This window comes from Pseudorasbora parva, chromosome 9, assembly GCF_024679245.1.
Source record: "Pseudorasbora parva isolate DD20220531a chromosome 9, ASM2467924v1, whole genome shotgun sequence".
Taxonomy (NCBI): Eukaryota; Metazoa; Chordata; class Actinopteri; order Cypriniformes; family Gobionidae; genus Pseudorasbora; species Pseudorasbora parva.
In genome coordinates this window covers 39,465,255-39,493,179 of record NC_090180.1, presented here as the reverse complement: position 1 = coordinate 39,493,179, position 27,925 = coordinate 39,465,255, and the positions used below count along the sequence as shown (strand labels likewise).

Sequence of the window (27,925 nt, the reverse complement as noted above, 5' to 3'; positions counted from 1 at the left end):
AGACTAACCTCAGAAATTAAACTTTTTTAATTGTTTTTTCTCATTTAATTCAGTTTTAAAGTATGTATTCATGTTGTTTACTCAGTAGAGAAGAGTTAAACAGACCTGAGGAAACAGGTTCGCTCTCATTCCTCCTAACTTACCTGCTAACCTGCTAGCACGTTTAAAAAAAATCCGTAAAACAAGATGAAACACCTATCATTATACCTATTTTCACAGCTTACCGGCAGATGAACGTACCTGAGGAGATATTCCAGGTGGTTCGTGGGCTAAAGCCAAAGAAACTGGCTAAACTGGAGGCTCATTGGTTTTCTGGGCAGTTTAGCGTCGAAGTTCCTTGTTCCGCGGCGCGAGCGAACTCCTCCGGCACGATCGCGCCCACTTTCCCCACAAGCGCGCTCCCACGCGCTCCTGACAGGCCGATGCCTGTGAACTTTACTTGGACCCTGAAGGCACCTTTGACAGGACACTGACGCCACCGTGAGGCAATAGACAGAAAACGTACAGAATTGAAACTGAATATGTAATATTAGCAGTGTTCTCCTCATGTGCCCTCCAAAAAAACAGTAGCCTAGATCCAAAATAAGCATAAGCACAATTTTCAGGAAAAACATGTTCACAGTTAATGTGATGAATGATAGCCTACCTGTTGTTATTATGCTAGAACACCTGTGTGCTATTGATGGGAATTACTTCATAGTTCATACATTCACTAAAAAGTTCAGTTCTTCAAAAAGTGGTTCAGAATGATTTTGATTTTGGAACACTGGATTGGATTAATACAATTTTAATTTTTCTAATTTTTCCAGATTATCTAAATGGAGCATATCACAATAGGTAAACAATAAACATCCCCTATCATTTTCAATTTATTTTAAATAGTCCAACCTCATTGGCCACTCACAAAATAAGAAAAAGGCCTACAATAGTATGATGCAAGGCTTTTTCTTCTTTTCTTTTTTTTCTTCTTTTTTTTTTGGAACCTTATAAAAGTTTAAATTTAGCAACAGAAAGGGTTCTGCTATTGTTACAAGTTGAAGAACCGCAATTTGGTACTGTTTAGAACCATTTTTCTTAAGAGTGTATGTAACAAAACAAGAGTTTAAAATGTATCATGTGGTTTGTTTGTTTGTTTGTTTGTTTGTTTGTTTGTTTGTTTGTTTGTTTGTTTGTTTGTTTGTTTGCATAGTAAATATAATTGCATCAATTGCCATGTGATAATCTGATCAAGTGATAGGTCTATAGACTAGAGTAATTGTGGGAAGCCAACTTTTTTTTTTAACAGAGATTTATACTACACAGATTGTTTCAAAGCAGCTTCAGTGATAAACAGAGAAATAGAGAATAGTGTTATTCATAAAGTCATTTCGGTGTGGATTAAATTCAGTACTGTAACTGTAAACTTCATAAGTTCTGAAATGAGATCAGTTCAGCTATATGCTAAGCAGCTCTAGAAGACAATATTGTCGTTATTCACTTTGAGTCAGTTCAGTGTTTATTCAATTCAGTTCAATAACAGTGTCGATGTTGCAAAATGTGTATGAAATAAAGTCAAATCAGCTATAAAGCAGCTCTGCAGACAACAGTGTTGTCTCTGTCATCATCCAGCTCAACTCAGGTCAAAAGGAATGTTTTGATGGTCTATTGATGGTCTATTATTTGTGTCCACTAGAAGGCAGCAGATCGTTAGATTGAAACTTTGTTGAGACATCTTACCAGCTCTCTCTCTCTCTCTCTCTCTCTCTCTCTCTCTCTCTCTCTCTCTCTCTCTCTCTCTCTCTCTCTCTCTCTCTCTCTCTCTCTCTCTCTCTCTCTCTCTCTCTCTCTCTCTCTCTCTCTCTCTCTCTCTCTCTCTCTCTGTTAGCCACTCCTACCTTTAGTTCAGTGAAAGTGAAACTCATCACTACTTCCTGCTCAGTCTGTGTGAGGGATTCAGCTGGTTTGTGTTTGTTTGTTGGTTTGTTTCTGTTTCTGAAAGCTAGAGTCTGTGAGTTACATGTTTGTGCAGTAAAATGGCAGAATCCAGTGTTTCTTTGGCACAGGATCAGTTCAGCTGTTCAGTCTGTCTGGATCTACTGAAGGATCCAGTGACCATTCCCTGTGGACACAGTTACTGTATGAGCTGTATTACAGGCTGCTGGGATCAGGGTGATCAGAAGGGAGTCTACAGCTGTCCTCAGTGCAGACAGACCTTCACTCCAAGACCAGTTTTAGGTAAAAACACCATGCTGGCTGAAGTGGTGGAGAAACTTAAGAAGACAAAACTACAAGCTGCTCGTCCTGCTCAATGTTACTCTGAATCTGGAGATGTGAAGTGTGATGCCTGTACTGGGGACAAAAACAAAGCCATCAAGTCCTGTCTGGTGTGTCTGAACTCTTACTGTCAAAATCATCTTGAACAACATGAGAGTCTCTTTAAAGGTAAGCGACACAATCTGATGGATGCCACTGGACGACTGCAGGAGATGATCTGCCCTCAACATGAGAAATTGATGGAGATTTACTGCCGTAGTGAACAGAAGTGCATTTGTTTGCTGTGTTTGGTGGATGAACACAAAAATCATGACACTGTATCAGCTGTTGCAGAGAGGACTGAGAAACAGGTATGAACTGAAGAAAATGCTTAAATATCAAATGCATGTGAAATATCTCTTCCCCCCCCCCCCCCCCCAACAAAATTCTATTGTTTATCATCTTTGTAGAAAGATTTCAAACAATACGTTCATATTTAGTTGGTGGTGGATTATGGTACTGCCATTACTCAATCATCTTAAAATAAATTTGTATAATATATTACAAAAATATTTCAAAGATAGTGATTGTTTACATGATATGACATTTTCTGAAAATACATGTGAGAGTTATGGATCCCAATACAGTACACACATATAACAGTAAACTTTCTCAACAGATACAGTTGGAGGAAATGCAGAGAAAATTCCGCCAGAGAATCCAGGAGAGACAGAAGGAGCTTAAGGAGCTGAGAGAGGCTGTGGAGTCTCACAAGGTGAGTTTTGAGCAGAAGAACAACTGAAGAGCTGTTTCAGACTCAGGACTCAATCAGTCCGTGAGGAGCCAGTGCTGGAGCTCTTTCAGTCCCACTGAAGCCCACTGAGGGGAACAGGCTGTGTGAGGGACCAGTAAGAGCTGAGTGAATGGACTGACTCTAATGCGTCTCTCTCTGTGTGTGTCCTAACAGCGCTCTGCACAGGCAGCAGTGAAGGACAGTGAGAGGATCTTTACTGAGCTGATCCGCTCCATTGAGAGAAGCCGCTCTGAGGTGACACAGCTGATCAGAGATCAGGAAAAGGCTGCAGTGAGTCAAGCTGAAGGACTCTTGAAGAGACTGGAGCAGGAGATTGATGATCTGAAGAAGAGAGACGCTGTGCTGGAGCAGCTTTCACACACAGACGATCATATCAGTTTCCTGCAGGTAACAGAGATCTGGCACACAGGACAGTGGTCTTTATAGTGAAGAGATTGTTTTCTATCAAATGTTTCTGTCTTTAGCTGGTGTTTCTATTGTCTTTGTGTCTCTGTAGAGTTTCCAGTCTCTCTCTGTCCCTCCTGGATCTACAGACTCACTCAGCATCACTGTCAGTTCTCGTCTCTCTTTTGATGATGTCTGTAAATCTGTGTCTCATCTGAGAGAGAAACTGGAGCATTTCTGCAGAGAGGAGATAGAAAAGATATCTGATATGGGTAATGCACTGGATTGTTCTTTTACTTTCAGAAATAAGTTCTGAAAAATACTAGAAAAATCTAAATAAAAATGAATATAAGTGCATTGTTTCTTTCAATGTTTTCTTTAATAATACATTGAATTCGTCTGTTGGTTTTTTCTAGTAAAATACATCGAGATTGTATCCAACTCTGAACCAAAGACAAGAGAGGAGTTTCTACAATGTAAGTAACTACACAAGTGCGACAACTCTTACCATCTGATGTCAATAATTTCCTGATTTATAGACAGTTTATGTGTTTTATCTCTTTCAGATTTCCGTCGGTTCACGCTGGATGCAAACACAGTCTATAAATACATATGTTTGTCTGAGGAGAACAGAATGATTACTGAAACTAACACAGACCAGGGGTATCCTGATCATCCAGACAGATTTGATAGTTTGACTCAGGTGTTGTGTAGAGAGAGTGTGTGTGGACGCTGTTACTGGGAGGTTGAGTGGAATGGGAGAGGAGTGTGTATATCAGTGTCATATAAGAGTGTCAGCAGGAAGGGACGGGGGGGAGGAATGTATATTTGGATATAATGATCGGTCTTGGAGTTTGAATTGCTTTCCCTCCAGTTACTGCAAATACTCATTCTGTCACAATAACACAGAGACTGAACTCCCAGTAGTCTCCAGCTCCTGTAGAATAGGAGTGTATGTGGATCACAATGCAGGAACTCTGTCCTTCTACAGCATCTCTGACACAATGACCCTTATTCACAGAGTCCACACCACATTCACTCAACCTCTCTATGCTGGGTTTAGAGTTTATGGACCAGTGAAACTGTGTGATATCAAAATAAATGATACAAAGTCATATGCTACTACAGCATGTGATACTATCAATAATATAAGGACAAATGGTATCACATTTATGTAATGTAAGAGTGAAAGAATAACAACAATGAATAATCTTCATTGTAACAAATAGGACAAATAATATTCATACTGTCACTGTATGCTGTAAATAAATACAAAAGGATGGCCCTCATGACGTTTATTTTGGCCTCTGAGTTTATGACATCAAGCTTTTGTAAAAAGTAAACATTTGAATGAATTAATAAAAATACTAATAAATAATGCAAAAAACATTGACATTTTAAATCATTAAATTGGAGTAGTGTTAATACAGATGTATTATCAAAATAATACTGCCATTTTCAACTGGCATTCAAAGGTAAAGACTCATTTTAGAGAACCATGTTTGCACTGTAAAAAATTATTGTTGGTTTTTGTTGGTTTAACTTAAAAAAGTAAGTAACCTGGTTGCATTTTTTAGTTTATTGAAATTAAAAATTTGAGTTGATATAATGAAAGACATTTGTTTAATAAATAGAAACTCAAAATATTATTGTATCTAAACCACATAAAAAAATTGATAAATCATCTATTTGGCATGTTTCATTCATCAGAAATAAAACACACAGGTTCTGTCATCAGAAATAAAACACACACAAATACCCAATATGCTTACAAAATTATTTAATAATATTTTAATAAAGGTTGTCGAATCTCAAAAAATGTTCATTGTATTAACTCAAATTTTTTATTTCAATGAACTCAAAATTTTAAGGCAACCAGGTATCTTTTTTTCTAAATAATTTTTTACAGTGTGGGATGAATGGTAAGTTATTAATTAATTAGAAAATTATCATGTTTTTATTTGTGGATGTTATGTTTCTTATGCAGAATATATGAGTTTATACATAATATATCTGAGACCTATGAGGGATAGATATGAGGACATTATATTTTTCATATATATTTATTTTTATGTTTATATTTTCTCATATATTTCAGTTTTAAGTCTGGATAACCTGTGAAGAGCACATGCAGTGCTTTTCAGAGATACCAAATGTTTGGAGGAACAGGAGGAGGACCCCCTGTAATATTTATCATCTAAATCTGACTAATTTTCAAAATGTTTGTCAGAAATCAATATCTCAGGTAAATGTTTTGTGGTTTCAAATTCAGACGTTCTATTACGAAACAAACAGGCCATCAGTTTCATACGACCTCTGTATAGGACACCAGGATTTATAACTTGGCATATCAGGCATTTTGGAGACACAATACGGAAATAAATTATATATCAATATTCTTATGAAATATGTTTATGAAAACATTCCCAATTAATACTCCCATTATTACATGTTCTTCTTTTTTCCCCATTACATACTGCCCCACAAACATGAATATGTAAATGTATTGTGTTTTGAGGACAAACAATTAGTTAAGTCAAAATGACTTTTATGAGTATTTAGCACTTTCTTTTTCTTTGAAATATTTTGATATATTTTAAGTAAACTGAACTGTTTCATTGTTTTGAGTTTTATGAAATTATATGAATTTAGACAAACTTGTTTAACTAAAAGTGGGCTGGGTTTTCTATTTCCCAGCCCAGACTAAATGTAAAGTGTTATAAAATGTTTTTTGTTTGTTTGTTTGTTTGTTTGTGCAAGATTAATGTTAAGGGGATATTTGATTAATGCTTAATAATTGTGTTATGCTAATGTAGAAGAGTTTCTGTAAATGTGGGTTTTTGAAGAGTTATCAGGTGACAAGTGGTGCATTGCTGCACTCATTAAGCAAGAGCTATGCTATTGTTAATAGGTTATAGCAAATTAGAATTTTCTTAATTAGCTTGTTATAACTTAAATAGCTTAGTTTATACTTAGACAATTTTTTCACATTGAGATACATGAACATTTAAAGTTGAGTGTACTATCAAACATTTCAAGCTAAGAACATTAAAAAGTAGGCTACATGTAGGCCTACAAAATAAATGGCAGAATTAAACTGCTGAATTATGTATAAACTCATATATTTAAATCTACTGAATTAAACTTTGAATTTCTTAACTTTTTTTTTTTTTTTTTTTTTTTTTGCCAACTTGCCAACAGTGAAGTACAATGAAAATCTTTCATAACATTTGAGAACCACCTTTAGGCCTATAAAAGGGTGGGATAAAACAGATGGAAACCTAAAAAATTGATTAGGCTTAAAATAAAAAAATAACATTGTTTTTGCCTATTCGTGTATTTTAATTGTCTTAATAAATGGCTCAACAGAGGACATGCTGCACTGCATTACACTGTAATGACCTATAAAAAAATCAACAAACTTTTTTTTCTGGTTCTCAGGAGGAGTTCTCATGATTGGTATTTTATTTCTGTTTGCGCTCGGTGACGGGCGCTCGGTGACGTCACCGAACCGGAGGCCGGGTGATCCTCCAACGCGGCGCTTTCTGTTTAGTCACACGGGCCAGGAATTAACAACCCAGGCCGGAATTTTGGAGCGAGGCGGTGTCCCTAGACTCCCCACCCCTCCGTCCTTGTCTGCATCCGTTTGTGTGCGTGTGTTCTGGCCGGGGCTCTCGTGATTCGGTAACCGGGGGAAGATGGCGGACCCGGCGGAGTGCACCATTAAAGTCATGTGCCGTTTTAGGCCGTTGAACAGCTCGGAGGTGACAAGAGGGGACAAATACATAGCGAAATTTCAAGGAGAGGACAGTATCGTGATTGGGGTAAGTGATACTTTGGGAAAGATTTTGTTAATAGTTTATCTCTCGGTTGGTCTCGCGCAAACTGCTAATGCTAATGACCGCAGCCCAGTACAACCAGAATTTGTCGCAGCCTGTGAATCTGAATAATTGACACCGACACCAGCCATTGCCTCCGGTCCAGTGCCGCCCGAAACCGACGGTTTGATTCAGACATCAGTGTTCATTTAGTTTATTTCTGGGTCTTTTCCTCTTCCGTTTCATGGTAACCGTGTTAGCCACACCTGCACTTTCAACGCGGAAACACTGTCAGTTTTACACTTTTAGAAGAGCAAAAACTTAGTTTATTTTTTTATTTAAGTTATGATACAGATTTGTTGCACACTGTACGTTTTGGTGATAATTTAAACCTCTAATTGTATGGTTGGGTGTTGAATGAGCAGGTAACTGTCCATATTTGTGGGTTTGTAAATACTGAAATCAATTCTATATTAGAAATATGCTGAGAACCCCAAATACGATCCAAATTGCGTTATCTCCCTTCAGAAAAATGCTTAAAGGCATTAGCTATTAATATATTGACATTAACGAATATTACTTTGTTTGTGTGTGGATTTGTAAAAAAAAGAAAAAAATTATACAATTTATGGTATGATTTGTTTTTAGCATAATTTAATTGTTATACTAAAACAAAAGTAAGTTATATATGTTTTTTTTCTACAAATCCATTTTTGTTAAAGTTGTGCAAAAATATAGGCTATGTAACTTTATGTAACATTAGCAATCACATGCACATGTAGTTACATGTCTCTAAATGACAGGTGAAATAGGATGTAAGGTTGTTCATTGGTTGAAATGAGAACAAAGGTTCAGTTAACCTACACTATATCCATGTTTCTATTGAATCAAAGACCTGAATGTGAGCTCAGATGCTGATGTTCCTGGTTCGACCCGTATGTGCCGTGAGAAACATCATGTTGCACTAGGATCTACTTTATGGGTGGGGAATTGATTGATTGCCACTGTTCTTTGATTATCTTTTAAACCCAGTTCAAACATTACAGGTTATATTTGTCATAAACTCGGAAGCTTTTTCATTACTAAACTATTGCATGACGAATGACATTTGAAAGCAAACATCAGTTGTTTGCAGTGGTATTCTGAAATGAGGCACAGTCTAGTTTTTTTTTTTTTAATCAAATCAATTGTAAATGAATGTCCCAGTTACTTAATGTTGTCACATTTTCCTGGTAAAATTATCTACACTACATAAAAATATTTTTACATTAACAATGTAATTAATGTTCTATTTATTTCTAAGTTGCCACTACATTTATTCCAAAAAAGTAACTGAAGGCAGTAGCTATTTAAATTTATTTGTGAACTGATGTTCAGCTTTTTCTTTTTTAGAGTGACATAAAGCAGTGATATCTAAGTGGCTGAGCTGTTTACTTACTACTGAATTACCCTACCTATTTACTGTAATTTTGTTCATTCAGACTAATTCGTGAACACACAAAACCAAGAGGCTTCAAGATCTCCTCTCGTCAAACGCCCCTGGCAAACATGCTATGTGGCGAGTTGTGTCAATCATGTGTGACCACCATCCTTTTAATGTAAATAATAATGATTTAATAGAGCTTTTTTCTTGTACATCCGGTTCAATTTTACGAATATTTTATGATAATGTGGTAGTTCAAGTATTCCTGTCTGGTTACAGTGTGTGTACTTTCCAGAAAGACCGGCTTTGAAACGGATATGGCTGTTTTGGTTCAGTCCTCGCTCCTTTAATAGTCCTCTTCTATGTGTATGAAGAATATAAGAAAGTGAGAGATTACAAAGGAATTGGTTCCTTCTATAGTAATTTTAGTGAAAAGTGTGTGCGTGTGGGCACTAGAGGAAGGTGAGATAATGCTTTGGAAATAGAGAGCGCTCCACCCTGTGCAGCCCCTGGGACTGTGTGTGTGTAAGTGAGATGAGAAAATAGTTAGGTAAGAAAGTGCCTTGTTTAGAACTCTGGGAATGTTTTCTCTTCTCACAGGAGACTGGTCTCATTTCTGTATCAGCACTGTTTCCGGCCCATATTGGAACTTTCGGTTCCCAAAACAAATTAAATTAAATTTGAGACTGCATGTTTTTTTTTTTATTAGATAACAAAGAAACTCTTCATAAATACAATAATTATTTTATTGTTATTATTAATAGTTTAATTATGTTAAAAAAGTGTCAAACGCAGAAATAAAACGATTAAAGGGGTCATGATTATGACATGGATTTTTGTCACTGCTTTTGTTTTTCAGTGTGTTCCTTGAGAATCACTTATAATGTTAGCTCTTTTTTTGTTGCACAAAACTAATATATAAGTGGTAAAAATATTATTATATAGAACCCTCATTCTGACCCTCTTGTCTGAAATGACTAGTTTTTAAGGTGTGGCTCCTTTTTTGTCAAACAGCCACTGTTATGATTGGCTAACATCACTGTATAGGAAACCGTATCAACTTGGCCATTACTATTGCATGCGATTTTTAGTATTTTAAAAACATTAACCATATAAAACCCTAATTTACAGACAAAGTAAAATATTCTGAAATAATTTACTTGTGGTTTGTGGTGCAGCTGCTGTTGGCTGGTTCTTTCCACAAAGGTTTCTTAGCAAACTCTCTATTACACTACATCCTTTACAAAACAAAATGCTCCGAAACAAACATATAATCCTTCAACTCTGTCTGAGACGTTTAAAATAGACCGTCCACTTGTTTTGGACGCTGGAATCCTTCTGAAGTCTGTACAGAGACAGAAAAGAGCGGTTAACTAGGTATGGGCGTTTTTCAAAAATATTATATTTGAATATTTGGGCTCCTCAGTCTGATAACAATAAGGCCTCCTGCAGAGAAAATGCTTCGCCAACAGAGTTGCAGGGACAGAAAGATGACAGAGTGCTAAATTAAGTATGTTAGCACTTTGTTTTCTGTTCTTAAACCCATCTTACTTGATGAAAATTAAAGGAAGCATATGTTTCAAGTTCATTTTACTATCAGATAAGTTATCTTTGCTCACTTGGGAGGGTACAGCTGCGCCTACCTGTATTCACACTTGCGGCTACAGCAAAAGCATTTTACTGATTGTAAACCAGCATTGTAGATTGTTCATGAAATGCTGTTAAACTTTTTATTTCCCCTGTCATTCCCTATAGACTTTGGACATCTTAAGACAGCCATTCACCATCATATTTCAAATTATTCCCTCCTTTTTGTCATGCATCCCCCATATTGATTAATAATAACAACAACATTGAATTTTGTAGTCTTTTATTGCTCAAAAGTTGCTTTTCCTTCATTTCAAAAAGGTAGCTTTAAAGGTAGTTAAAGTGTTCATCAACTTAAAAAAAAAAAAAGATTATAAAATGAATCTTCCATAATCTGATGATTTGAACAACTACTTCTTGTCACAATAAAGATATGGGATCCAATCCCTTACATGCAATAATAGTGCAACGTTTGCAAAATTATTATTTGACATTGCCCTGACTGCATAAAAACAAGGAAGCACAGTAGTCAAAGATTAAACTTTATAGATCAGATGAGACAATGAATGTTAATTGTTGTGTCATAGTGGCTGTCTCTACAGTATGATGGCTGGAAAGGGTATGGTAGTTTGTTCCATTACTGGTCCTGTCCTGCTCTTTGTCTCTGGGTGTCTTGAGTGTGTACTCAATGCATGTTTGTTTTTGTGTGTCTAAGTTTACCAGAAATCTTTGAAACTGGAAAAAGGCCCTAATTGACTTCCCCTCAGCCCTTATAGTTTGGAGCCAAAGAGTTGGCAATCTTTCTTGGTCACTTTGCACTTTAGCAGAATCTGAATCTGCAGTCTTTGTGTTGGCAGTCCAGAGCTTTAACCATTAGGCCACCATCGCCACAATTGGATTTTATCTGTGTTTTGTTAAAAGGCGTTCACCCTCTGTGTTTTTGAATGCATTTTTTTAACCAATTCCCCCCAGTATTTAAAATAATAAATATATTCTTTGTGCAGCCATGTCCACATAAGTAGCTGTCAACTTGCCTTTAATGGCCAAAAATAATGGTATCGTGTCAGTTCTTCAGGGGGTGCAGTAGGATTTGTTTTTAGTTGTTGGTTGTGCCTTCTGATGTGAATATCACAGACACAATATGCATACATTGAGGACTGTCAAAAGTGTCTGAGTAAAAAAACTGCTCAGAGTAAAACAAAGGTTTAAGAGAGTAGTAACATGTTCCTTTGAGACATTTGATACAGCTGCATATGTTATTTGCATAAATTAATTGTACAATTTAATATTTGATGAGTAAAGCCATATTTTTACTGGCCATATGTTTGTTTGTTCCTTCGCTGCTTGTCAGCTGATCAATTCAAGCCTTTGAATTCTGTAACTAGTCAGTCTGTTGCATGTTTTGTGACTGTAAAGGCTCCAAACATTTATGTTTTCTACGATCTACTGTTGCTTTTTCCTAAATGGTTCTAGTGCATTTAATTTTATATTTGTTTTTCTCATCTCTACAGGGTAAACCGTATGTGTTTGACAGAGTTTTCCAGTCCAACACGAGTCAGGAGCAAGTGTACACAGCCTGCGCTCAACAAATCGTCAAAGGTAAAAGCTAAATGTCGGTTGATAGACTTTTGAATCAAAGTAAACAGGCAGAATAGCAATGAGGTTTAATTATGAATGTGCTCCCTCAGATGTGCTTGGCGGATATAACGGAACCATTTTCGCCTATGGTCAGACGTCATCAGGCAAAACACACACAATGGAGGTGAGTAAGAAATGTTGAAATATCTTTGCTGCGGTGTAAATGAAAAATCTTCATCAAGTGTAAATTAAGAAGACTTCAGTGCAAAACACTTTCACATACTCGCATATGATAATTTTCCCTGTATCTTATCTGTGGAAGATATTTTAGGATTGATTAAAAATGACAGTAAATACCTTTGTAATGTCAAAAAAGATTTCTATTTTAAATCAATGCTGTTCTTAAAACTTTTTGTTTATCAAAGCATTCAGAAAGATTTCTGAAGGATCATGTGATACTGGAGGCTGGAGTAATGACTGCTGAACATTCTGGTTTGCCATTACAACAGTAAAAAATAAAGAAATGAATAAAATAGAAAACGGCTCTTTTAAATAGCAGTGTTCGCAAATGTTCTGTATTTGACTCTATTTTGTATTAAATAAATGCAGGCTTGGTTAAAGACACTTCTTTCAAAAACATAAAATAAAAAATCTTTTGAATGGTGTTATATATCTGAACAAAATAGTGAAGCAAACAGACAAGAAGTGTTGTCTACTTTTAGTGATTTACTGTTTTTGTTCTCTAGGGAAATCTTCATGACACAGATGCAATGGGAATTATTCCCAGAATAGTGCAAGACATCTTTAATTACATTTACTCTATGGATGAAAATCTGGAGTTCCACATTAAAGTAAGTTATTATCTTCACACAATCTTTCATTTACTCTTTCTTTTTAATTCATTGAAAGCTTGTTGCATGATTTCAAGTTGGATCCATTCTCTTGATGGTCTGTTTTTACTTTGGCAGGTGTCATATTTTGAGATCTATCTGGATAAGATTCGGGACCTGTTGGATGGTGAGTGTGGAAGTGGTTTTAAGCCTTGCATCTGCCAACCACTTGATCTAAATATAATTAGAAATGCTTTTAGCATGATCTAAAATTCAGAGGTAGTATAATTATAAAGCTGCTTTCATTGTGCCATAATACAGTTCTCTCTCTCTTTGTCTTGTAGTTTCAAAAACTAATTTATCTGTACATGAAGACAAGAACAGGGTTCCTTATGTCAAGGTAAGTTCCTGAAACCTGATACCTGTGTCCCATTAAAATCTGAACACTAAGTTATAAATGCAACTGATCTTTAGATAAGTTGTTTGTTATAATTGTGTCATTGTGGTTTAGGGTTGCACTGAGCGATTTGTTTGCAGTCCGGATGAAGTGATGGACACCATTGATGAGGGCAAATCCAACAGACATGTTGCTGTGACAAGTATGAATACACAAACCCAAAGCAAAAGATATATTCAATAAAGAGAATCAAATACAAGCATCCATCCATAAACAGACACTAAACTGCAACAGACTGTAATATCTGCATCCTACACTTGACCATTTGAGCTTTTAAACAAGACAATGTTTTGTGTGATTGAAGTTGCAATTTTGTCTGTGTGTCTCAGACATGAATGAGCACAGCTCTAGGAGTCACAGTATCTTCCAGATCAATGTGAAGCAGGAGAACACACAGACAGAACAGAAGCTCAGTGGGAAACTCTACCTGGTCGACTTGGCAGGCAGCGAGAAGGTGGGTGTGTATTAAACTATTAGTCTTGTAGTTCAGTAAAACATGAGCCGAGTGTGTTGAACTCTTGCGTTCTCTCACAGGTCAGTAAAACAGGAGCTGAAGGCGCTGTACTGGATGAAGCCAAAAACATCAACAAGTCTCTGTCATCTCTAGGCAACGTGATATCAGCCTTAGCCGAGGGCTCGGTGAGTCACATTCTCACGCACATATGCTCACAGGCTTTGGATCATTTCTGTACATTTATTGTGTCTAGTGTTTGGGTCCTGGAGCATTGAGGCTAGCTTGAATGTGTTCAGAGATTTACTTGTCCAAAGTTTACTGTTCTTTATCAGTATAAACAATGCTTTTTGCGTAAAGATAGAAAGGACAATGCAAAATAAAATAATATTAAGTAATACACAATAATGAGATCCATATTATTCAGACCAGACGCATACTGTTCCTCACATGATGGGCAGCACAGCTGTACTGTGCCTTTAGTACACAGTAGTCCTTGTGTTTTCTTCATAGGCTGGACAGCTGTCAATATCAGGCCCAGCTGAGTGAGCCAACTCTTTCCTGTGCTTAATTGTTGGTATTGCAAGGGTACACGTTGCTTCCCGACCAATCATCGCTTGCTGTCTTTACTGACATCCATGATGTCATCGGGAAGTCGGAACTAGTGACTTATTTCCTGCATAAACAAACAACGTTTACCAAAGCCTTGTTTTGTACTGGCTGTCTTGCTAGCCTAATGCTAATTCCATTGCTCACCACAAGTTTTTCCACTATTGTTTGCCAGCATTTATCTTTTTTTTTCCACTCTGTCGTGGTACTCCCTTGAGGAAACATCATAAAGGAGTATTGTTGCCATAGCTTCACAAACCTTTCCTTCATTGCGTAATTCCAATTAGCAGCACCAGTACCATCATTACCTCTCTTTTTTTGCCATGTGTAGGAAAAGCTTCTGTGCTCCTATTGGTCAACATCACGGATGTTATGGACCCTGTCGTGGAGGACCAATTTTTTTTTAAACATGCTAGTCTTTCTGTCAAAAGGTTGTGAAGTGTTGTTGGTTGTTGTCGACTATAACACACTATACAAGATAAAACAAAAAGCTACTTATAAGGGCAATGCATTTTATCTGTTATGAACATATGATTTGCAATGCTGATATCAATTCAGGTGGCATAATCAATCTGAAACAGTTTCACTTACATATTATATAATTATATTAAATATTAAATGTATTATTATATTATCAGTATAACAATTATAACATGATATTATCCTATTAAGCATTATTATACACATTATAATTAAACATCTTAATATATGTAAGTTGATGGTAATTTATATTTAAACATTTTCTTTACAACAATAAAGCACAGTTTCTCTTCTGGGAATACCTTTGAGTAAAGACTCAGTTTTGGTAGTTTGGTAGTCCTGGAACTTAATTACACATTTTATTAATGTCTGTTGATCTAATTACATCCGGAATTTGTCTTTGTTTCTTTACCAGACATACGTTCCATACAGAGACAGTAAAATGACAAGGATCTTGCAGGATTCTCTGGGTGGGAACTGCAGGACCACCATCGTCATCTGCTGTTCTCCTTCCTCTTACAATGAGGCTGAGACCAAATCCACCCTTATGTTCGGACAGAGGCAAGTAGATGCATACATGTTTAAATGTATCATTTAGATTTTTCTCTCCATTCATAATAAAGGTGTCACTAGTCCCACTTGTTTGTGCATTTATGCAAGAATAATTACAGCTCTTTGTATTTATGGAAACAACTGTGTGAGGAGAGAAACACCAGAGCATTACAGCTGTGATTGTGTTTGTGTATTTGTAGAGCCAAGACTATTAAGAACACAGTGAGTCTGAATGTGGAGCTAACAGCAGAGCAATGGAAGAAGAAATATGAGAGGGAGAAAGAACGAAACAAGAGCCTTCGAAACACCATCACGTGGCTGGAGAATGAACTTAACCGCTGGAGAAACGGTCAGATAGCTGTTTTTATGTTATTTTACATTTTTTCATTTGACAATTTATTGCATTCAAAACTTTTTTTAACACTTCTATCTGCAATGGCGTTTATGAATTTTAAATTATTGATATTATTCATTGTACATCAACTTTTCTTTAAAAAAAATTGTAACTGTCCTAAAGTATTATATTTTGGTTTAAGCTTTTGAAAGTGAACATCTGCAGTACCTAAAGGTTCTCTCTGTGTGTCTTGCAGGTGAAACGGTACCTGCTGAGGAGCAGTATGATAAGGAGAAGGTTAATGCTGAAGTGTTGGCGCTGGATAACACAATTAATAATGATAAATTTGCATCCACACCAAGCATGCCTCCTGTGCCAGGGATGCTCGGGGCCCGACTCACAGATGCTGAGAAGGAGAAATGTGAGGTCGAACTCACCAAACTGTATGAGCAACTTGACGAAAAGGTGCAGACATGCATGTAACATACAAATGAAGCAGATTTCTATCACATTTCTAATGATTCCAGGTGCTTTCACACTTGCACTGTTGGTTCAGGTCACTTGGATGATGTGAACGCTGTTTTCTGAACTGGAGTGCGCACACGTGAACTGAGTCCACATAGAAAGGGGGGTCTGTAACATTAACTAATCAAACCATATTGTTATGTTACAAACAAATAATTTACTCAGAACACCTCCTGAAATAAGAATATAAGTGTGCTTGTATTTGTTTTTAGTAAGAGAGGATAGAAACATTTAATCTTAATGAACTACAGGATTTCAGCAGTTTGGATCTCGTGTCAAACTGCTGAAATCACATGACATTGGCGATCCGAATCATAGATCGATTCACTGATTCATGACCGTTTGAATCTTTATTTGAGGAACCCGGAAGAGAAGATGTATGAAGTCGTAGTTTTTTAACCAAAATGTATTTTCAATGCTTCAAGAGATTCTAATTAACCAACTGATGCCTCATATGGACTACTTTGATGATGATTTTATTAGCTTTCTGTGCATAGACTGCATATGCTCTGGGACTAAAATATAAAATATCTTGAACTGTGTTCTGAAGATGAACGGAGGTCTTACGGGTGTGGAAAGACCATTAGGGTGAGTCATTAATGACTTCAATTTCATTTTGGGGTGAACTAACCCTTTAAGTGTGGTGCTTAAAGAGGACTTCAACTTCTACTCAAGTCACTTTTTTGATAGAGCACTTGTACTTTTACTCAAGTCTTGGTCTCTAGTACTTTATACATCTCTGCTGGGGAGTATAGTTCATGTGAACTTCATTGTGGTTTGCTGCTGATATGAATGCTATTATTCTAAATTGCAGAAATTAACCTCTATTGATGGTGTATTATCTGATTAAACTGGGGTTTTTGTATGTTCTTAGTTCTCACTCAATTTCTTGAGAAGTGCACTGCAAGTAGAGATAATTTATTTCTTCTACCTTCTCCCGCATTGTTGTTACCTAGAAACGGTGGCTCCATTGACACAAAGGTTATGTTCATGCTGTCAGTCCAAATCCAATTGTTTGTGTACCCAGTTGAAATCTGATCTAAATTATTGACTGTCCACTCTAAATATCACAACTTCATATCGAATTTGTGAATACCAGGCAATTGAACCTAGTGTGAAAGCACCCTGAATTTACCAATTGTCCTTAAAATCTCCATACTATTCATATATATTTCATATAAACCATGCTAAGTTTTTCGCAATCACATTCAACTTGGAATGAGAGCTTATATTTTTCTGTGTACCATCTCATCACTTCCCAGGATGATGAGATTAATCAGCAGTCTCAGCTGGTGGAGAAGCTCAAGCAGCAGATGTTGGACCAAGAGGAGGTTAGTGAGCTCTCATGTCTGCATGTGAAACTGATGTAAATCACTATTAGTACTAGGTATTAGGTAAACACTATATTCATGCTTGCATATGTTTTTGCAGCTGCTGGCCTCGTCGCGGCGAGACCATGATAACCTGCAGGCAGAGCTGACTCGTCTGCAGATGGAGAATGATGCATCTAAAGAGGAGGTGAAGGAGGTGTTGCAGGCCCTGGAGGAGCTTGCCGTCAACTATGATCATAAGAGTCAGGAGGTGGAGGACAAAACCAAGGAGTTTGAAGCGCTCACTGAGGAACTTAGTCAGAAATCTGTAAGTGCCAGAAGGGCTATAATGTCTAAATGCTATAAAATTTATTTTGCTTGCACTTGGCTTGCTGTAAAAAGGAATGACACTAAACTTGACTTTAAAATGCTATTTGTCTCAGAGCACCCTGGCATCTATAGACTCAGAACTGCAGAAACTGAAGGAAATGGCTAATCACCAGAGGAAGAGGGTAACTGAGATGATGTCGTCACTGCTCAAAGATTTGACCGAGATTGGCATTGCTGTGGGCAACAATGACATCAAGGTGAATGAACCATACATTTTTTAAGGTGAAGTGTGTAAGTTCTGCCAAAGTAGAATCGCCAAACAAAATGTTAAACACTCCCCTGTCTACTATTGGTCAGACAGACAGATAGACCCGCTCCAAACTTTCACCAGTAGTTGAACCAACGTTTCTGTTTTAGACGCTTAAACAGAAATTATATGAAGTCCCTCCATTACATTTACAAGGCCAAAAAATGTTCTCATAATATACATTGCAGCATAGCTTCTTGTCTCACAGTGTCTGAAACGGTTTGAAAAAGGAGCCAGTCTCTCTAAACCCCTCCTTTCCAAGATCCAACTCTGCTCTGATTGGTCAGATGGCGCTCTCTGTCTGTTGCATTGCTTACAGTGTTGGTCTGAACGAAACATCCATTACCATGTCTGAATTTCCTCTTCCTTGGCCCTTGTATACACAGTGATACAAACAGAAACACTCTTTGTTTTTATCGTTGTAGTCCAAGCCCGAATCCTCATCCTTTGGAAGTGCAAAGTGCTTTTTACTTTCACAGCACAGAAAACATTGTTTTCTAGATATGTCAAAAACATGAATCAAACTCTTCCAGACATCAGCTACAACTACAGTGTTTTAGGGCGGGTTAAAGTTGATATTCACGGGCATCCACTGATGACCATAGGCTGGTATTATGGAAATTGTTACAAACCTACATAAGTTCATGCAGGAAGTAAAGACTGGAATTACTGACAACTCATTTGAGGCAGTTCAGAATCTATTCTTTCTTTTGTGAGACAATAACTTCATTTCTTTTGCACTTTGATCTCTGAAACTTTGCTGACCTTTTACATTCACGAACAGCTATATTACACACTACGTCTAAAAAAGCATAATGGGGGCACTTAAATAGCACCACAGTGTTTATACATTATGATTGGCTTATTGTGGTTGTTATAACTAAGTATCTGTATTTATAAAGTTTCTATTCAAATATTGTCGTCTTTATAGATTTTAACAAAGAATTATACACTCTATCTTTTAATAGCTTATTATTTAGCACTTTTATAGCTTTAAAAACTATAATTTGCAGATTTACAGTCAAAGCAGAAAAATATTTAGTAATCTCTCTGTCTTTGCAGCAGCATGAAGGCAGTGGTCTTATAGATGAAGAGTTCACTGTAGCCAGACTCTATATCAGTAAGATGAAATCAGAAGTCAAATCGATGGTCAAACGTTGCAAGCAGTTGGAAAACACACAGTCTGAGAGCAACAAGAAGGTGGATGAGTCTGAGAAGGAGCTTGCAGCATGCCAGTTACGCATCTCCCAGGTACGGTTTCACGCTCCTCAGCTGGGTACTGCCTCCTAAAACACACTTATTTATTACAGGGCAAACTATTTGCACTTAGATCTACTAAACAATACAGATATGAAGAAAGAGACAAATACTTTATTTTAACAAAGAGATGTTTGTTTTGCAGCATGAGGCGAAAATTAAATCTCTGACAGAGTATCTTCAGAACGTAGAGCATAAGAAGAGGCAGCTGGAAGAGAATGTGGACTCCCTTAATGAGGAGCTGGTCAAAATCAATGCACAGGGTACATAGAGTCATGATGAAGATTATGCATGTACATGTGCTTTTTCAATACAGGCTGTCATTTTCTGTGCTTCTAATGTTTTGTGTGTGTTTGTGGTCACAGAGAAAGTTCATGCAATGGAGAAAGAGAGTGAGATTCAGAGTGCCAATGAGGTGAAGGTAAGAAATGTGTAGAGACTCATTTTCACGACTTAAGTTTGGATGTTAATTTTAATTTTAACGTGAGTGTTTTAACGTGTTTTCAGGAGGCGGTTGAGCAGCAGATACAGAGTCACAGGGAGGCCCATCAGAAACAGATCAGCAGCCTGAGAGACGAGCTGGAAACCAAAGAGAAACTCATCACTGATCTTCAAGAGTACGAGACACATATTTCAGACATAATTTCAGAAATGTAACTTTAAAGTGCATGTAAATATACTTACTGATTTTAAGATCCATTACACAGTCATCACACATGCACCATCAGTTAATACTTCTTGATTTACTGCAGTAATAATAATAATAATACAGTGGTAGCTAAATTCTCTCTCTCTTTGTCTCTCTAGTCTGAATCAGAAGATCATGCTTGAGCAGGAGCGTTTGAGGGTGGAACACGAAAAACTCAAATCCACTGACCAGGAGAAGAGCCGCAAACTACATGAGCTCACGTATGTAACGCATACTCAGTTGTGTTCATCTTCTTCGTTGTAGAGGTAGAATGGATAAAATCTTGTTTATGAGCCAAATTTCCCTCGTTTCTGTTGTGCATCTGAAGAGCTGAGCTGGAATTGTACAAAGCATCAATACACCCGCAGTGTATTTATATTAAATTAGACTTGCATTGCTTGTATGTCTTTAGTGATGATGTTTAATGGTTTCGTGTGTACAATTACAGTATGATGCAGGACCGCAGGGAACAGGCCAGGCAGGATCTAAAAGGCTTGGAGGAGACTGTGGTTAGTGCAGTTCATCGTTTCATCACTACAGGGAGACAATAGAGGAAAGTTTTTACTCACATCATATAATGTGTACATTTAAATATTGCTATTTTTCATCTATTTAAGGCCAAGGAGCTACAGACTCTGCACAACCTCAGGAAATTGTTTGTTCAGGATCTGGCTACTCGTGTTAAAAAGGTGGGAAAGGATCTGCCTCATGTCATTTAGTTTGAAAGTTCACTTAATGCTGCTATTTAGGTCAATGGAAATCCATTTATTGAATTTCTTACTAAGCAGACTCCTTGATGGTTGTTTACTTGAGGGGTTTTTGTTTTTTGTGTGCATATGTAGAGTGCAGAGATGGACTCTGATGAAACCGGTGGCAGTGCTGCTCAGAAGCAGAAGATCTCTTTCCTGGAGAACAATCTAGAACAACTCACCAAGGTCCACAAACAGGTAAATCCAAACCAGAAAAGTCGATTCACATGGGTTAGCATTTCAAAATCAAAATGTACAAACTGTTACTTAAAGGGGGGGTGAAATGCTGTTTCATGCATACTGATCTTTTTACACTGTTAAAGACTTGGAATCCCATACTAAACATAGACAAAGTTTCAAAAGTTAAGGTGGACGTTTGATGGGAGTATTTCTTTGTCAAAAATACTACTTCCGGTTAGTCATAAGTTTCGGCAAGTTTTTTGAGATCATGCGTCCCCATTGACGTTAGTGGGGGCGGAATTTCCTTGTATGGGCCTTACGGACAATTCTACCGGAAGCGCGTGAGAGAGAGAGGGAGAGAGCGAAAGCAACAGGCTATGCCCATCAAAACGCTGGTTTGTAGGATGCTGGACAGGTGACAATTACACATAGCACATAACAATGTCACCAAAAAAGTGGGTTTTTGGTTGCCAGACCAAGACAGTCCTGCACAGATTCGCCAAAAACCCCGCGTTAAGGCAACAGTGGATGTAATTTGCTTTTCCGGATCAGCAACTGAGTTGCGCGAATGTTTATATCTGTTCGCTGCATTTCGGTGCCGACTGTTTCATAAACAAGGCCCAGCTTGACGCCGGCTTTTCCAATCGCCTAATGCTGAAGGATGGAGCAGTCCCAACGATAAAGGTCCTAACGTTAGAACCGCAGGCTGTGAGTAAGAGTGCTTCAAATGTCTGTGTCTTTGCCTATGCTCATCAAGTAGCCCAAACATGATCACGTATAGTTAATTGATCAATGGAGCATGCGATGTGTAGTGCGTGTACATTTGTTTAGCTGGCCACTATATGTGTAACTTTATGTTTGTGTATTGTAAAAGCACTCCAAACAACAATACACAAAGGGGGGAAATATGTTGAACTAAATAAGCGCGCTTCTTCATTCAAATGCGCTACTATTCCATGTCTATCTATGTAAACACTAGCCTGCGGTGCAAAACCAGTCCGCTTACTAACGTTACAATTGTCTACACAAACCACGCGTAAACACACGTGCACAACTGCACTTCCCACATGTACACCTTCAAAGACAAAAATACGACGATATAATTCAAGTATAAATATGTAAATAACACAAGCCGCTAAGCATATTATATAGTTAGTGTATAACTTGTAACTTACCACATACAGACGTCCTGCTCTAGTCGTTTTTGCTGCTGCTCCTGTTCAACTGCAGCCTCTGGGTCTGATTCCGGATCATAGATGTATGGCTGTATCTGATTAAAAGCCATATTTTTTTTTTTGAATAAAGTTTTTTTTACCGCTGTTAGGGATGACGCTCGACTCAACACACAGCGCGCTGCTGCACACGTCATTATTTAGCTCCGCTCACACGACACGCCCCCACCCGCTCGGCTTTTTTCGGAAAGACTCGGAACAGCGCATCTTTCTTATATAATTATTAAAAAAATAAAGACTTTTCGGAGATATGCAGGATGCAATGCTACTCTATAGGTACTCAAGATTGACATGACACTGACTGAAACTGAGTGTTTCACCCCCCCTTTAAGATTTTCCTCTTATAGTCAATAATGCTTTCAAAACAACATTGTTTATTAAATGAAGACGAAGAGTAAATCAGGTAAGTTAAAGAATCTTGTCTTATCTTTTAGCTGGTGCGTGATAATGCTGACCTGCGCTGTGAGCTTCCTAAACTGGAAAAGCGTCTGCGGGCGACGGCGGAGCGTGTGAAGGCTTTGGAGTCTGCACTCAAAGAGGCCAAAGAGAACGCAGCCCGTGACCGCAAACGCTACCAGCTGGAGGTGGACCGCATCAAAGAGGCCGTGAGAGCCAAAAACATGGCCCGCAGAGGACACTCCGCACAAATAGGTGACTGCGTGCTTAAAAGCACAATTCAGCTTGATAATAAAATGAGCGTCTTCTGTCTTTAATTTGGGCTTTTCATTTTAGTAACTGTGATAATTTCTTTCTCTGCTTGTAGCTAAACCCATCAGGCCTGGACAGCAACCTGTAGCTTCTCCTACACACCCCAACGTTCTGCGTGGAGGGGGTGGCGTCCTCTACCAGAACAGTCAACCTACGCCTATCAGAGGAGGTGGCGCTAAACAAGAGAAGAGGTTTGTTCAGTTTTAAGAGAGAATCTGTGGCTTTTGCCAGTGGACTCTCCTTTGTTTGCAATTTTTAAAAAACAGCTTATTCCCCGAGGTTCAAGATTTAGTTACTCCATGTCAACCTTTCTCGCTGGTTGCGACAACTAACCTATGCCACTCCCACACTATACGTGTCATGGCAGACAAAGCAAATGTTATCTATTTATGGATATGAGGAGACACATGGGCGAGAGCAAATGTATGCAATTTCCCATGAAAACTTTCCCTGTCAGATCCAACTTTTTAACACAATATTTTTGAAAAAACTATTAATTTTAAACAATTAGCAAAAATACTAGCACTGTCTGTGTCAGGCACAAGAAACGCCCTTAAAGGGATAGTTTCCCCAAAAAGGAAAATTACCCCATGATTTATTTACCCTCAAGCCATCCTAGGTGTATATGACATTCTACTTTCAGACGAATACAATCAGAGTTATATTACAAAATATCCTGGCAGTGAATGGAAGCCCATAAAAGTGTATCCATCCATTATAGAAGTAATCCACACGGCGCCCTCTGAAGCGAATCGATTGGTTTTTATAAGAAAAATATCCACATTTAACATGTAATAAAATAAAATATACAGAAGGCAGTTCGTATATAACTATATTCCGTATTCCAGAAGCTACATATTTTACTTTATAAAGTTTCAAATATTTATGTTTTTTCTTAAGCAAACCCGTCTATTCACTTCAGAAGGCCTTTATTAACACCCTGGAGCCACGAGGATTACTTTTATATTGGATGGATTTGCTTTTTTGAGCTTTACATTTTGGTCAGCCATTCACTCCCATTATAATGCTTGGATTAGTCAGGACATTTTTTTAAATAACTCTGATTGTATTAATCTGAAAGAAGAATGTCATATACACCTAGGATGGCTTGCGGGTGAGTATATCATGGATAATTTTTGGGTGCACTATCCCTTTAACTGTTAAAAGGATATCACAGTGGATATTCAAACTAAAATAAAATTTATTTTATTATGAACGTGGGACTGACCTGAAAGAATATGCTAAATCTGAAAGCAGGTAATACACTCGGTCACTCAATCTCTCTCTCACAGTAATCTTCTAGATAATACAGTGAGCTTCAATGAACTATATCAATTGAGAACAAACATATGTGTACGTTGCCAAGAGTGTTGTGTAGTGATACACAGAAACATTGGGTGAAGCGGTCATAGCCATGTTTTATAGTGAATAAAACACAGCTATTGATCAGAATCAAGGACTGAAACTAACTGTTTTATAATATTAAATGTGCACTATGTAGTATTTTTGCAGTAAAATATCCAAAAACCACTAGGCCAGTGTTCTATATTTTGTTCAGTTGAGTACCTACAATATCCCAAATGTTTCCAACTATTTGTAAATTTTGAGTAAATTGCTATTTTAACAAGGACCGGGACGTTTCAGCATAGCATCTGAGGAAGTCGCCTGTAAATTGCGTCATATGTGCTTTTCCCTTGGTTTCGGGTTTTACTTGGCAGGAGCGCTTTACTCTTAGCAGTGTGAACAAGTGAGCGCACAGAGTAACGACATAACATCATTTTAAACACACTTAAATGTATCTAATATGATTAACAGAGCTCTATTACCTCATAATCATAACCGGAAGAGCGGATCAGTGTAGGCGCCCGGCGAATGTGTCCCGTCCCGTCATAATAAAAGTCCCGGTGTTTGTGAGGGGGGTATTTGTTTAACAATCGCTCCAGCAGCCGCGCTCAGCTCCACAACACTCGGTCCTGCTCTGCTTTACACTACAGTGACGTTAATAACCGCATGCATGAACGTGATTTCTGGCCGAGTCCTATTTTCCACCGGCTGTGAGGTGAAGACCACATGTCCCAAGATACTGCACTCACACTTTGCGTCATCAAACTATGCATTTGTTTTGAATAGACGTCCTCCAGTGGACGGAAAGTGTCATAGTGCACCTTTAAACAAAGCCTCGTGGGCAGAGAAGGTTTTTGGAGTATAAAAATCACTTGGTTTGTGTGGCACAGTATATTGGATCCAGTTTCTCACTGCCTTCTTTTTTTGTCTTTTTTTTATAGCTGAAGACAAGTTTTTTTCCCTCACTACCGAAGCTGCGAGAATGCAAGAAGTCTTCATGGAAATGTCATTCCATTAACATAATCCCTCCTGCTGGTGCACATGGGAGGACGTCCCAATCAAATATTCATGGCTGTACAGTTCCACTCCCCATCTTCTTTTTTTTTTTGCCCTCCAAAGCAAATTATTTTATGAATATTGCACTCTCACACGTGCACCAAACATGATATAAAAAGGAAATCAAGAGAACTTAAGCAAAGTGAACATTAGACCATGGCCCAGAAGCCCATGCTATCAGCTGTAATCTGTGCAAACATCTGCAGTCCTCAGCTGCTCTCTGCACCTGTATCCTCTGTTAAAAACTACTGCCTGATAACTGCAAAAGACGTCGCTCCTGGCTTCACTTTATACGGGTCAGTGTCTAGACTGCAGCGAGCTTGAATAGGCAAATACCTGAATAGAGAATACGCAAGCGCGCTCGTCAGCAGATCGCCTGTATCACTACAAACTCAGCTATTCCTGTGTGAAAGTACTCTGAATGGGTTCAGATTTGAAACCCCATGGTTTTTACTTTCTGTAGTAACTAATGGTTTTGAAGGAGAAGGTGGAGGATTGTAGACATGGTAACCAGACCTTACACAGCAGGCTAATGCTGTAATCCCCATTTAAACATGCGGTTGCAAAGCAAATGCTTGTTTTTTTTAACAAAACAAATGAAGGTTGTCCTGTCCTGCTTTTCGCACATTTGAGGTTTTGCATATAATAAAATCTTATTTGAAGAGTTAATGTCTATATTTAAGATTTCTCTTTGTATTATGCATACTATTTCTGCCTGTATCCTCAATGCGTAACTGTGTTTGAATGTTTTGGATCTATACGTGTTGTGTTCAGTTAACGTCTGTAGAAGTCCTCATGTGACATCATTGCTTGCTGGCTCTGCCACTGTTACTGATCAACCAATCAGTTTAGCAGAATGATGGTGTGGGCTGGCTTGTTTCAAACCTTAACTTGTATCTCCAAGAGGACATTACAGAAAGGGGTTAATTCTGTCTCTCTCTCTCTCTTTCTTTCTCTCTTTCTCTCGCTCTCTCTCTCGCTCTCTCTCTCTCTCTCTCTCAATATTTGGATTATTATTATTCAAGCTATACTTAAATGTTTTTGTTTAGACTTTACACTCCTGATATTATTAAATTAAAGCTTGTGAATTACAGGACATGACAACCTTCAGAATTATTATTGCTCTCTGGGTGTTTTAAGCAAAGTCACAAGGACCATTAAGAGCGCAGTTGTTATTATCCCTAAATTCTTCCCTTTTCAGTGCATGAAGGATAAAAAAATGTTCATGGGGAATGCGACACATTTAATGAACTTCAAATAAATAGCAATTTTTTTTTATTACTGTGTAATAGTAACTCCATGACTGATTGACAGAGATTTCCACCAACGGACAAAGGCACTGGATCATTCCAACAGTACAAGGTGATATTGGAAGATTCTGGTGGAAGGGAAATAGTGAGAGGGGATGAAATTACTGATGACACTTTTTTTTTCTGGATGGACTGCATGACATGTATGTGTGATTAAATCAATATTCTGAAATATGAAGTTCCTTTCTCCTTTATTTGTTACATGTGACTATTATTTAAGCCTATGAAAAGCTGTTCACACTCATTATGTAAATGACTGTGAAAATCTCATTTCTTTTCCATCATATTTTTTACCAATTATGTTATCCTTTCACTTCGTATAGAAGTAGCTTACTATATACCGATCAGGCATAACATTATCTGCCTTTGTGCTGTGGTATCTGGCACCAAGATGTTAGCAGCAGATCCTTTAAGTCCTGTATGTAGCAAGGTGGGGCTTCCATGGATCGGACTTGTTTGTTCTGGACATCTCACAGATGCTCGATTGGATTGAGGTCTGGGGAGTTTTGAAGGCCAAGTTAACACCTCAAACTCATACTCCTTAAAACCATTGCTTTGTGGCAGAGCGCATTTTCCTGCTGAAAGGCCACAGCCACCAGGGAATACTGTTTCCATGAAAGGGTGTACATGGTCTACAACAGTGTTTCCCAAACCTGTCCTGGAGGACCACCAGCCCTGCACATTTTGTATGTCTCCCTCATCAGACTTCAGGTCTTGCCATCTCTACTGATGAGTTGGATCAGGTGTGTCTGATGAGGAAAACATGCAAAATGTGCAGGGCTGGTAGTCCTCCACGACAGGTTTTGGAACCACTGGTCTCCAACAATGCTTAGGTAGGTGGTGTGTGTCAATGTGACATCCACATGGATGGCAGGACCCAAGGTTCATCAGCAGAGCATTGCTCACAGGGTGCTGAGAGAAAATTCTAGTGGTGCCCCCCTCAGCACTTGGTGCCCTATGCGCAGTGCGTGGTGGGAGGGACTGCACTGGGGACATTCCATAGGCGAATTGATTTTTATACTGTAAAACCTGTATTCTTTCCCCCTTACACTGCCCCTGCCCCTAAACCTACCCATCATAGGAAACATTCTGCATTTTTACTTTCTAAAAAAAATGCATCCTGCATAATTTATAAGCATTTTGAAAAGTGCGTACATGGCCAATGTTGTCATATTTCTTTTATTTTTTAAGTATTATATCTTGTTTTTTCACATTGAGAACATTTGCTCATTGTCACTGTAAGTGAAATTGACAAAATCATACTGTTTTTAAGTTACTTTTGTAAACTCAGTTTGGTCCAAAAGTTAAAAAAATTAAATAATTGTTTTGTGTGTACTATCCCTTTAAGTTAAACATCTGCTGTACTTCCATGTGTCCGCT

General features: G+C 37.9%; 3 protein-coding genes across 13 annotated transcripts in view; 2 read left to right on the top strand and 1 right to left on the bottom strand.

Annotated features, from left to right (window-relative positions):
• Positions 1–416, bottom strand: part of arhgap12a (Rho GTPase activating protein 12a) — a 33,356-nt gene extending 32,940 nt beyond the window's left edge. For 6 of the 10 annotated variants that reach the window (XM_067452590.1, XM_067452585.1, XM_067452587.1 and 3 more), the window contains exon 1: positions 241–416. The gene's annotated coding sequence lies outside the window, so the exon portion shown is untranslated. Of the gene's footprint in view, positions 1–224 lie in introns of all 10 variants that reach the window. The other 4 variants (XM_067452592.1, XM_067452593.1, XM_067452594.1 and 1 more) reach the window with 2 other exon arrangements.
• Positions 417–1,931: 1,515 nt separating this feature from the next.
• On the top strand, positions 1,932–4,819 carry ftr16 (finTRIM family, member 16). The gene is given in 7 exon segments (XM_067452584.1): positions 1,932–2,603; positions 2,912–3,007; positions 3,200–3,433; positions 3,543–3,702; positions 3,847–3,906; positions 3,997–4,241; positions 4,243–4,819. Coding segments are annotated over 7 exon segments (1,752 nt in total). The 5' UTR covers positions 1,932–2,012; the 3' UTR covers positions 4,609–4,819.
• A 2,100-nt stretch (positions 4,820–6,919) lies between these two features.
• kif5ba (kinesin family member 5B, a) lies at positions 6,920–26,723 on the top strand. Of its 2 annotated transcripts, none has more exons than XM_067452583.1 (26): positions 6,920–7,254; positions 11,770–11,857; positions 11,947–12,020; positions 12,583–12,687; positions 12,805–12,853; positions 13,011–13,066; positions 13,178–13,265; positions 13,453–13,577; positions 13,658–13,762; positions 15,079–15,224; positions 15,416–15,564; positions 15,806–16,014; positions 17,337–17,405; positions 17,506–17,712; positions 17,828–17,971; positions 19,087–19,272; positions 19,424–19,541; positions 19,644–19,699; positions 19,786–19,895; positions 20,086–20,187; positions 20,415–20,475; positions 20,584–20,655; positions 20,809–20,913; positions 22,562–22,778; positions 22,891–23,026; positions 25,121–26,723. In XM_067452583.1, exons 1-26 carry the CDS (start codon positions 7,129–7,131, stop codon positions 25,122–25,124), a joined length of 2,907 nt encoding a protein of 968 aa, XP_067308684.1. In that variant the 5' UTR covers positions 6,920–7,128; the 3' UTR covers positions 25,125–26,723. The 2 variants fall into 2 exon arrangements, with proteins under 2 accessions (XP_067308684.1, XP_067308683.1); XM_067452582.1 differs by having other exon boundaries at positions 19,084–19,272.
• The last annotated feature ends 1,202 nt before the right edge of the window (positions 26,724–27,925 follow it).